The sequence below is a fragment of the Lepidochelys kempii genome, chromosome 1 (assembly GCF_965140265.1).
Source record: "Lepidochelys kempii isolate rLepKem1 chromosome 1, rLepKem1.hap2, whole genome shotgun sequence".
Taxonomy (NCBI): Eukaryota; Metazoa; Chordata; order Testudines; family Cheloniidae; genus Lepidochelys; species Lepidochelys kempii.
The window spans coordinates 322880356-322892408 of record NC_133256.1 but is presented as its reverse complement, the minus strand read 5'-3'; the positions used below and the strand labels follow the sequence as shown (position 1 = coordinate 322892408).

Here is a 12053-nt window from a genome sequence, read left to right as displayed (position 1 = left end):
TTAGGAGTAATTTTTCTAAATATTATTTTTGGAAAAAACATCCCCCTAGTTTTCTTGAATATAACTGTACCAATGTTGCTTAGACAGTTTACTTCAACGGATTACAGATTACAGTTATCCACAAAAAATGTTAAAAACTGGAAAATCTTATGTATTTTTACATCTGACTTACTGTGAGATTCATCTGAAGACAATTTTCTTCTTTGCTTCACTAATGGTTCATTATCTGAACCAGGTCCCTGATAAATCCCAAAACAGAACAAAAAAACAACAGCTGTGAATATTTTTACATCTCTAAAAATGTAGGAATTCAACTAACTTTCTTTTTATAGCAATCTGCCAAGTCATCCACACAGTAACCCAAAAAGGTGAGAATTTTAAAATCTAACAAAAAGTAGCTTACTTACTATTTTTTAAGAATTACTGACTTGTAATACAAAACAAGAATAGATTTAAAGTATAATGAAATTTACAGGCTATTTTTCTTTGGCAACATAAAAATGACAATTACTTTTAAAAGTATTAAGATACCATATCTGAAGTTCTCGTTAGATCAGAATGGCTATTTGTACTGTTTGCCATAGGCAGTTCATAAACATTTGCTGAAATAAAATGCTATCTATGGCAGTACTCTATTTAGATGGGAGCTCAGTCATCACACAGTTATGGAATATTTTATAAGGTACTAAATGGTGTACCGGTGACCACCAGTCGTTTCTTGATACTTTATCATTAATAGTTTTCCATCAGGCAACACACATAATGGATTTATGGAGGTTTACAGTGATTAAATTACTTATCTTACCAGAGAATTGGAATGCCTTTGCAAAGTAGGAGAATATCTTTGTAAGGATGTATCTTTGTACAGATCAGCAACTGCAATGGAGTTGTATTTCTTTTTCATCAGAAATGAACCTTCACTCCCTAATACAAAGTGAGGACATAGGACTACAGAAAATTCAACCAAATAATACACATATCAACATAAACCGTAGTGCAGTATTTCCAGCACATTAATAATAGCATGAATTAGCCAGTCAATACCATGTGCAATATGTAGAGAACATACTCTAGTTTCGAATATATGTACTATACTAATTTAACAAGCTACAGATATGAACTTCAGTTTGCTAGGTCATTCCTTTTGCATTCATGCTAACAGGATTTTCAGAAATGTAGAGCTGTGATACTTAAATTGTCTTTAAAAATATATCCTCCTCTGCTTGGAAGCAGGAGAGCTCTGAGCCATACAGGCAAACATGCTGTGGAAGGGCATTTCAGACTTGTGGCTTCAGCATGTCTTAGAACAAATTGCTCCATCAGCCATTAGAGGCCACTCTAGTGGCTGCTGTTGAGTAATCTACAATTGCCTGCCCTTGTTCCTCCTGCAGTTCTACCCTCCTCTTCTGCTCTTTGCCTATGCTGTCCTATAGAGCAGAGTGGCAGCACTTGAAGCTGAGAGGGAAGGAAGGGAGGGAGGTGCCTTCTGAGTACCCCCTTCTCTTGAATGGGAAGGGGAGGAAGAGTGGAATCCCCTCAACTCACCACCACTGCATGAGAGGGTAAAAGAAAAAAAGGCATCTGGCCCCTTTTGGCCTTCGGACGAGAAGGTGAGAGATGGTGGTTTGGTGGATGGGATGAACTAAAAAAGGTCCAATGGCTTTCTCAGCCCTGACTGGCAAAGGAGGGAGACAGAGAGAATCCTAATTCCTTTAGATATTAAGAGAGAAGGATGGATGGGAAGCTCCTGGGTTTCTTCCCACCTTGGATGGAAATTAACTCACATCTTGTGCCACCATACAAAATGTTAATATAAATAATAATTAATGGTATTGTGAATATAAATTCTCCCTCCCATCATTGTTTAATGGGAAATGTCTGAGTGTTTTGATGGCTCCTGTGGTTTGGTATATCTGGGCCCCATTTAGTCTTATTTCCTCCTATCTGCTGGACGTGTGAAGTGGAGGTAGGAGATCTTTGTGTGCCTCATATTCATTCTTTGTGGAGGAGGAGACAGGGCTCTAAAATCTTAAGACCACCATGTTAGAAGAATTCATGCTGTTCACACAATTTACAAATGAATACCAGTTTTGATATATGGGGCAAGAAACAGTATCTACTAGCATACAAACTTCTGGAAAACAATGCTACAGTAATGAAAAATGATGCTGAATAATGCAATAGAAAAAAACAAAATAGATAAAAATATCAACAAGTTGGACTTTTCTGATTCCACAAAGATGTTAAAATGCTAATTCTTGAGCAATGGTTTTAGGTTTCCAAGATTTCAAAAAATAACACAGGCATTAAAGCAAAAAATCTGATTGTACAAAGTAACAATGTCTAGCCAATTTTATTAATTAGTCACTGAATTCAATGCAAAAATTGTGTTTTAACTATTTACTATAATGAAATGTTATGTAATGTTATGACATTAACATTTACTATAATTACTGCTGGGAAAGATTGTATGTTGAAGATGCATCAACAGAATTTAATTTAAGTTTTCTGAAGATGTGATAAAGACTCTATTTTTTATAGAGAAGGTGAGTGAGGTATCTTTTATTGGACCAACTTCTATTGGTGAAAAAGACAAGCTTTGAGCTACACAGAGCTTTTATTCAGGTCTGGAAAAGGTACTTAGAGTGTCACAGCTAAATACAGGGTGGAACAAATTGTTTAGCATAAGTAGTGAACACATATTTGAAGAGACCATTTGAGGTGAAGTGGCAGTTAACACCTCTCCAGTCATAAGACAAAAAAGAGGGGTTAGTGGGTTACAGATTGCTGTAATAAACCATAAATCCAATGTCTTTATTAAGACCATGATTTTTAGTGTCTAGCAAAGAGTTTTAAAATTAAGCTCCTAGGCTCATCTTTTGAAGATGTTCTGCAGGTTTCTTTGAGGATGAGGCCGGATAGTCAATTCATATCTGACCTGTTTTATGAAAAGTGTTTGCTCCTAGGTGATATGATGTTTTGGTCCTTTATTATTTTTTCAGTGTGAGTTCATTTGAGCCAATGAAATGATAGAAAATAAATTATCAAGTGAATAACCTAAAACCTAAGAACTTTAGTTTCATGTTTTGAAGACATACATTTACCTGCCACTGTTTTCCACATATACCATAACAAATATCCTATAGTTATATACAAAGAGTTCTACCTTAAAACAAATAAATTGCGGTATACACTTTACTTACTTATTACTTTATGGTCCAATAGTTGCTAAAATACTTTAAATTGAATTTTCATCCCAAATTCTAGACCAGCATTGTTAAGAGGAAACAAAATTGCTAGAGTATATGTACCTTCACTATCGATATCATCACTCAAGAGAAAAACATTGTCTACTAATAGCTCAGGCATGAATATCCAATCATCACTTTTATCTAGTGCATCTTCAGAGAAAGTTACATTACAACTGGATCTTGATCGGTCTTCTGAAAAACTCTTCATTTGGTATCCGAGCACCATTCTTGCCAATGCAGAACCTGCATCTAAGACACGTAAGAAACCAATAAAGTGGCATGTTCTTCAGTAAATTCATGAGGATTAAAATTACTATAAAGACTTGATTTTTTTATTTTTAAAGTTTAGGTTTCAGAACCAAGAGGGCTATGCTGATTTACACAACCTACGTAACAGGCTCTCTAACACTGTATTTCAATTTTAAAACTCTTTCTGAAGGTTTGTAAAACGTCATTAGGAGGGTTTATCACATTTTAATATAACAAATTCTACATATACTTACTTGTTTGTTTTTTTATAGGAGTAAGTTTATTTGGGAACAAAGGGCTAAGCCAGGAAGGTTCAATTCTTCCAATACAAAATCCTCCAAGACATATACTGCTGTTGGCCACATCCAGGCTAAGCTTCCTTAAGAGCAAGCTAATGATTTGGCTATCTCCTTTCTTTATGCTGACTGTTAAAGCACTCCGAACATCCTGCTCTCGAGCACCACTAGTTAATAGTAGTTCCACCAGCTTAGGATTGCTTCCTTTCTCACAAACCTATTACAGAAGAAATGAATAAAATGTGTGTAAAACAGCAGCTTAGATTTTAACAAGAGTTGTTTCAACTATTGTTTCTCCATATTCTCAGTGTGGTGTCCTGCGATGAACTGTAACACAGAATTTCCTAAACATCAAGGCTGATATTTTCAAAACTGCCTAAGTGAAGCTGATCAAGGCCCCTATGATGCTTTAACCTAATTGTGTAATGAATACCTTCAAAACATGTGGCAAATGCCATATATTTTGGCATGAGTACACATAAGTGGTGGGTTATACCAATGAAAATTATGGATATTTATGATTTGCTTGCTGCAATTTGAAGTCAACTGTGTGACGCTTCTTGGGATACCCAGGATTGAGAGTCACCTTTTTACCTTTGTGCCTCCTGGGAGAGGGAGACTTGCTTGTGCTTAGCTGAATGTCAGCTCCCTGACACTTCTGATCAGTTAGCCCAACAACTTATCTCCTCTGGGCTATGCCAGCCCTTACTTTGCCTTGTAGGTTAACACTAGATGTACCTCAGTCACCAAACCCCTTTGAAACTTTTCCCTGCAGGATGCTCAGAACACTGTAGGATTGGGTCTAAAGATAGTTAATCTTGCTCATGCAGGCACACACACAAATTAAAATCATCCCAAAAAGTGACATCTTTCAAACCAATATAACGATCTACATTTCCAAGAACCTACCTGATAGATTAAAGAGCTCCTCTTTGTGTTCTTATTAACATCAGCTCCTAGTAAAAGTAAACATTCAGCCATAATGCTATTGTATTCAGCACATGCTTTCTCCAGCATCATGTTTTTTAAATCATCATTGTTGGCTATTTTAGCAAAGCATTTACAGCACAAGCTTTGAAACTGAATGGGAAGAGAAATAATTGAAATGAAGGTAGCAAACTTCAGAACATTTCAGAACATTTGGATGTGGAGTGATTGAAAGAGAGAAGATACCTGCCGGTCTCTTTGTTCAGTGAAACACATGGACATCTGATAAAAAATGACTGTGTCAAATGATTCATATATCAGCAGCTTTGCAAAACAAGGTGACAAGTCAAGGATTGTCAAGATCATGTGAAATCCCTACAAATAACAAAATGATGTTATCAACAACAAATGTATATTTAAAAAAATATCAAATTTTAAAATGATGGAAGTCAGATACCATGTGTTACAGAATTAACAAAAAGAAATTTATTAGTAAAATAGCTATACTCTTTTGGGATCTTTTGTTTTGGTTTTTTAGACATGTAATCATATTGGACTGCAAGGTGGATCAGAACATAACAGAAGGTCTGAGCATCGAACCACTTTTAGTCTTAAGAATATTTCTACACCATAGTCAGGAGTTCTGATTAAGCCATTAAGGCATGCACAGGCATACCTGGTACAGCACCGATCAAACTAGCTTTCTAAAAATAGCAATGAAACTGTGGTGGTGCGGGTGACTGCACAGGCTAGCTGCCCAAGCATGTACCCCAGGTCCTGGACAGGCTTGCACTTAGTTAGCTAACCCATGCTGCTGCCTGTGCTTCACTGCCATTTTTAGTGAGCTAGCTAGATCAAAGATAGCTTTGGCATGCCCACAGGTGCTGCAATCACACTTCCCTACTGCAGTGTACATATACCCTCAGTTGCAGTTTAGTCTCGGTTAGTTTGACCCACTTATGTAGGTTAGTGGCAGCTATTGGTTGATGTATTGAAAAACTAGCAGTGGGCCTGGTCCATTATCAGGTCCACTGTTATAAACTGAAATTACCTAACTTTATGTAAAAATAAAATATTGTCAACATTTTAGGCCCAGCATTTAATTTCACTCAAACACTACTTTTGCTGAAAACCTTAATTTCCAGATTACCCCTAGATGTATACATATTCTCCCTCCAAACTATCATTCATAGATATAAGAGAGAAAATAAAACAGAACATAATTTGAATTAATTCTTAGCATGAATAAAGTTGTACATGTCTTCATAAGTTGAGATAGTGCCTAGCTGTAGCACAAATACACAGGAGAGAAAAAAAGGAAGACCTTTCCCCTCCCCTCCCTTTTGCATTCTCAGTGTAAGGGACAGACATGACGACGGCTCCTGTGCTCAGAAACTGCAAGACTGCTTCTTACTAATGCCCAGAGGACACAAGTTACCCCATATGGGGTGGGTGAAGGTGCCCCCTATCAGATATTGAAGTGTTCACACCACACAGCCCGCATGCCTGCTCCATAATGTTCAATTTGAAACACCAGTTTGCTAAAATACTTACAGTAAATCTAGAAATTAAAGAGAAAAACTCAACAACTCTAAATGTAAAATGTGAGGCTATTAACTAGAAATGAGTAAACAGTGATATATAAGAACCTTTGTTCATAACTCATTGTGACTAAATACTATTTGAGTAATTTCCTCCCCCAAAACATTATTTTTTCATTTTTCTCCATTTCTGTACTGGGCACCAAGTTAAACCTGAAAGGGAAAAGCCCAAAATCTCTGAAAGTAGGCCATGCATATGATATTTCTAGCTTGAGCTGAAATAGAAGTAGTGGGACTCTCAGAAGAAAGTGACCTCACATGATGGCTTCATTCCACTGGAAAAATAAAGCTGATGACAAGCAGGGAAAACCTCACCATCTACAGGAGCCAGGCAAAAGCTACTGAACTCATTGTCTGACAAGATAAGAACGAGTACGACCCTCACCACATTCAAAACTTTATGCAAAACCCATCTGTTCAATAAACTTTCCCTCAAACTTTCCCACAATAACCTTCTCAAGTACAACAGCATCCATACACACAGATGTTTTTTAAAAAAATCTCATCAATAACTTTGAGCTTGTTGCTGATGACAGGGCTGAAAGACACACATTTTGCATTTATTTTTCATAAAAGGTGCTCAGATACAACGATGATGGGTACATTATAAAATGATGATCAGGGGATTTCTGTTCCAGTTTTGCAGACCATATACGTTCAGATAAGCATCCATACTTAAGGGTGCATATTTTGAACTGAATTCATGCCTTCTGAGACAGCCATTACTATGGGAACCTCAACAGTTCGATTTAATTTTAAATGTTTACTTTCTCAGCTTTATAGTAATTCTATCATTATTTGTATTACTGTAGTAACTAAGAACCTTAGTCAAAGACCATGTTCCCATTGTGCTAGGCACTGTACAAACACAAAAAATCAGAAACATATTTCAAATTTATATATCAAATAATGTTTTTAAAAATAAACATGTTCCCATTTTCTTTCATTCATTCTCATCTTTACACTCAAATAAATCACATACGTGTATCTGTATTTCAACGACCTCCTTAAATCGTCGTAAAGTAGAAACCAGAACTGTTGCCAGCACATGCATAGATGCGATACATAAACTCTTTCTTGTAATCAAAGATCCTAGAAGACTCAAACCTAAGCACTGTATTTCTAGAAAAAAACATTATAAATATTAATTACTGGTTCAGAATTAAAGAGACAAATTTAGTATGTTATATTTATAATATGATGTAAAGATAAACGTGAATCTTGTAATAGCCTATGTAAGTCACAAGACATCTTCCTATGTACCTTGATCATCTGGATACATCTGTAGTGTGTGAAGTATAGTGTCTGTGGCTCCTTGCTGGGATAACATTTGTAGTGCACCAGAACACTCCACTACAGAAGAAAGTATTTTTAATCCACATTTCTGAATGCCAGGATTTCCAATAAACTAAAAGAGAAATCAATACAAAATAAGGTCAGATTTTTTTCTCAATGTGATAAGGAAAGTTGCTTGTCAGTTTTTTTCTCAAAAGGTGTAAAATTGTAGCTGTTATGAGAGTAATCATTGCAATTAAATTTGCATAAACCTTTCCATTATACCTTCTGTTTCATCTTTTCATAACTTTCCATAATATTCACCTTTCAGGCTGAAATCTTGTAAAGGTGAATATTTTTTGAAAGTTAGAGCAAAAACTATTCAGTCATTTTGAGTATAATGAGATCAAAAAAATGCACTTTCCCCATTGCCAAAAACACAGAACAAAAACAAGCCTCTGAAACAGAAGACAAATGGCTCAAAAACATATGATGCTTTTGAAAGCATTTTCTTAATAATCCAAAGGTCAGCGTCATCTGGGTTATCTGACATGAAGGAAGATATGCCTGCGGGCTAAGCCTAACACGCACACAAGACTTCAAAAATATCTAATCTTTTTTTCAGTTATGCAATAAATGTTAGGGAAGAATGGCCACAAATAACTTGTTTCCCTTCATTTACATTTGTAACCTGAAGACAAAGTACCAGCTAGTTGCCCTGCTGCCGGGCTTTACAATATATAGGTCATGATCCCCTGGGGAGTTACAAACAGATCTCAAGAGGGTTATGACCATTTTTCCTCTTTATCCCTTTCTTATCCTTTCATTACTGTGAACCAAGCACAAACTGATGCAAGGATGCCTTCCTGAATCTGTAATAGTTCCAAGATAGTGTTTCTTAACCAGTGGGTTGTGACCCCCACATAAGGATCACAAAAGGCATTAAGGGGTGTGACGTTCCCCTCTGGTGTTGTCTGGAATGGTGATCTGCTAGGCCACTCCAATCCTTGACTCTGGGAGCCAGCCTTACCCTGCTCTTCTGTGAGAGCCCCCACTCCTGGGCTGTTCACACACAGCCTCTGACATGTAAGCTGCTCCCAGCTACTTGCAAGCGAATGACCCTAGTCAATATCTCTGGTTCCAGACATGACCCTGGGAACCTCCATCTTGCAGTGTCCAGTTATGTCTGCTGGATGCTGCAAGCTTATATAAATTTGTCAATTTTACAAAGAGATTGATATGTACCAGGCTTGTTCTCCCAAGGGGAGTCTTTGACACACTGCAAACCAAACACACTGTTTCAGGTAGAATATACAAACAGATTTATTAGCTATAAAGGTAGATTTACGTGATTATAAGTCAAAGCATAACAAGTCAGATTTGGTCAAATGAAATAAAAGCAAAACGCATTCTAAGCTGATCTTAACACTTTCAGGGTCCTTACAAACTTAGATGCTTCTCACCACAGGCTGGCTCTTCAGCCAGGCTCTCCCTTTGATCAGTGGCTCAGTCGCTTGTTGGTGGTGGTGGTGTCTGTAGATGTAGGTGGAAGAGAGAGAGCATGGCAAAATGTCTCTCCCTTTTATCACGTCCTTTCTTTCCTCTTGGTTTTGCCCCTCCCGCCTCTTCAGAGTCAGGTGAGCATTACCTCATTGCAATCCCAAACTGCCCAAAGGAAGGGGGTGACTCCCTTGAGGGTCTAACAGATTCTTTTGTTGCTGCCTAAGACAGTGTCCATTGTTCCTGTGAGGCTGGGCTGGGTTTTGTCCCATCCATGCCCTGACGAGGTGTGAACAGCCTCTCTGTTCTTGGAGAGTTTTTGCATGGGCTTGCTTTAAGCCATGAGGATACATTTTCAGCCTCATAACTATATACATGAAATTATAACCTATACCTTACTATAACATTACTGTAACAATTACTATAACAACCATGTTCAGTGCATTATGAGCCTTCCAAAGACACCCAACATGACAAACTTTGCATTGGACACCACACAATCATTTCATAAAGATGAACATAGGGGTGTAGGGTGTTTCCCCGAGGTACAGAGCGTCACAAAGGGGGAATCACAAGGTATTAGAAATTTTATCAGTTTAAAGCAAGGAAAATCTCACTTCCTACTTCCTGCACACCTTTACCCTTCAAGGTCAAGTATTCTCATTCAACCCCTTGAAACACAGACAACTAAATAAATTACATAGTTTTATCATTTCTAATATTGATACATTGTTTACTGTGACTACTTTTATAACAAAAGTAAGGGGGTTATAAAAATTTTGACTTCACTAAGGAGTCGCTAACTCAAAAATGTTGAGAGAAATGGCTCTCAGAGATGTGTGAACTGCCTCATTCATCTCAATCATGGCCACATGGATTCAATGGGCCCTGGGATTTGGCATCTTTCCAACGTGCCATAGAATTCAGCATTTTTGCCATAGAACTGCTATTTTGCTGCAGCCAGTGGCCCAACATTTTGTTTTCTGTCTCCTTATCCTGCTGGGACCTGCTTGCAGGTGCCTCTTGCTCTCCAGGTTTCTTCTCAATAGGTTGCAACTATCCTGCTCTTCCCAATGGCTACAGGGTCAAGCAGTCCCAGGCAGTTTTGTTTGGTATGGAATAGCTTGAGAAACACTGCTCTGTTGGAATCCAAGAAATTTGTATTGGTAGTTACAGGTTTTAGGTGAATCACGTTAAGTGAACAGTTGCAGGTTTTTCTGTGCAAATGACATTAAATTCTAGCTTATGCAGGACATTCATTATTTGTGTATAAAGCAGTCTTTCACATATAAAATATCATAAACAACTGCAAATGAATTGACTGTCTAAGAAATATTAAGTCTTCTAATAAATATCCACTAGAATTATTACATCAAAGATGAACTTCTCTGGCATATTCCAGAATAAATTAGAGTAAAAAAAAAATAATGTAGATGAACACGTGTATGAAAGGTCACGTAAGGTAAAGTTTATCAAATCAACCGGAAAATGATTTCATTGCATTCGAAGTTATAAATAAGTCATTAACTGCAACTATAAAATACCAAGCAAATTTATTAGGAGAAAGATTTTAACCATACCCTGTTCAAAGCATCAAGCACTAGTGTGTGAGTCCCCTCCAACAAACACTGGTTTTTAATTACTTTTAAGGTAAGCATCAAGTCAGCATCTCCCACTGCTCCTGAAGAACTATTTTGCCGTTCTTTTGTGGCATCTGTAACACACAGAGAAACTTCTTCAGGGAAACAAATTTCACATTTTCTTTTGAAATCAGTAGTGCAATGAAACTGTTGCAAAGTTATTTACAAATAACTCATGAGACCTGTGGGATGGGGTGTACTCCCCACACGGCCCTGAGAAGGTAAATTAGGCCCAATTATCCTACAGTCTGCACCTGGAGGAGGAGCCATGGAGCACAGGTTGATAAAATGAGGGTCAGCTGGACGGGAACAGGTGGTGCCTGTATAAAACTCAGAAGCTAAGGAGCAGAAGAGAGCTGTTAGGAAGTAGTCTGCAGTCACCCCTTGGGAGAAGGGAAGTGTATTTGGGACTAGAGACAAGAAGCCTACAGTTACTCCCTGGGAGGGTGGAGCATAGCTTGGCAAGCCCAGAGACGGGGAAGAGCAGAGCGGTAGGCAAGGCTCATGGAGAAGAGCAAAGAGGTGTGGGGTAGGTCCAACTTTAGCTGCTGATGAGAGGACCTCTGAGATAGGACCCAGAGTAAGGGTGGGCCTGTGTCCCCCGACCAGCTACTGAAGTGGCACCAGTGGGGCAGTGAGCAGGAAGACTGCCTAAGCCCATTTGTCAAGAAGGACTTTGATACCCCAGAAGAGGGGGTACATGTCTGGTGACCTAGCCAGAGGGCTGAGTCATGAAGAGGAGGCTGAGGTTCTTGGAGTGAGAGGGGCCTGCAGGCCAAGGGGATGATGGGAGGAGATGCACCGTCCTCCGGCAGTGTAACAGCTAGCCAGAGCTAATCTCCAGGATGGCCAGGAAGAGGTGCCACCAGTGGTGAGTGCACCCCATGACAGCCTAATTCTAGCTTCCCACTGTTTTCACACTCCTGTAACGTCACAGACCAGAGTTACCAAGAGCCTGTGGTGTTAAAACTCAGTTTCTTCATGTTGCTGTTTGTTATGAAACAAATACTCACTCCAATGAATTTTGGTTGCAGCAAATTGGGGGGATTTTGCATGTGAACTTGTATAATACGTTAATCATTCATAAACTGAATCCCAATTAACCTCAAACCTAGTAAAATAAGATGGGATTCAGACAGATCGCATACTTTTCTATGAGTGGGGATGAAGTCTAATCATACAGAGAACCATGTAGGGCACCAGTCAACAGCAGATTCAAGAGAAATGAAAAATTCAGCTTTTGTTTGAACTTTCAGTTCAAAATCTAGCAAGAAATTAACTACTTAATGGAGCTCTCTGTTTCTTAGTGTCCAT

General features: G+C 38.2%; 1 protein-coding gene and 1 long non-coding RNA gene across 14 annotated transcripts in view; one reads left to right on the top strand and one right to left on the bottom strand.

Moving 5' to 3' along the window:
- Positions 1-12053, bottom strand: part of LRRK2 (leucine rich repeat kinase 2) — a 151408-nt gene that overhangs the window by 92051 nt on the left and 47304 nt on the right. For all 12 annotated transcript variants that reach the window (XR_012156822.1, XR_012156823.1, XM_073328432.1 and 9 more), the window contains 9 exons: positions 10680-10813; positions 7588-7732; positions 7307-7446; positions 4970-5098; positions 4706-4876; positions 3755-4013; positions 3312-3500; positions 806-924; positions 173-239 (listed from right to left, as the gene is read on the bottom strand). Coding sequence is in view for 10 of the 12 variants with exons in the window: in XM_073328432.1 (XP_073184533.1) it covers positions 173-239; positions 806-924; positions 3312-3500; positions 3755-4013; positions 4706-4876; positions 4970-5098; positions 7307-7446; positions 7588-7732; positions 10680-10813 (1353 nt within the window). In the remaining 2 variants the exon portion in view is untranslated. The remainder of the gene's footprint in view (positions 1-172; positions 240-805; positions 925-3311; positions 3501-3754; positions 4014-4705; positions 4877-4969; positions 5099-7306; positions 7447-7587; positions 7733-10679; positions 10814-12053) is intronic.
- The window catches only part of LOC140905323 (uncharacterized), a 46940-nt gene that overhangs the window by 18010 nt on the left and 16877 nt on the right, over positions 1-12053 (top strand). The window lies entirely within an intron of this gene.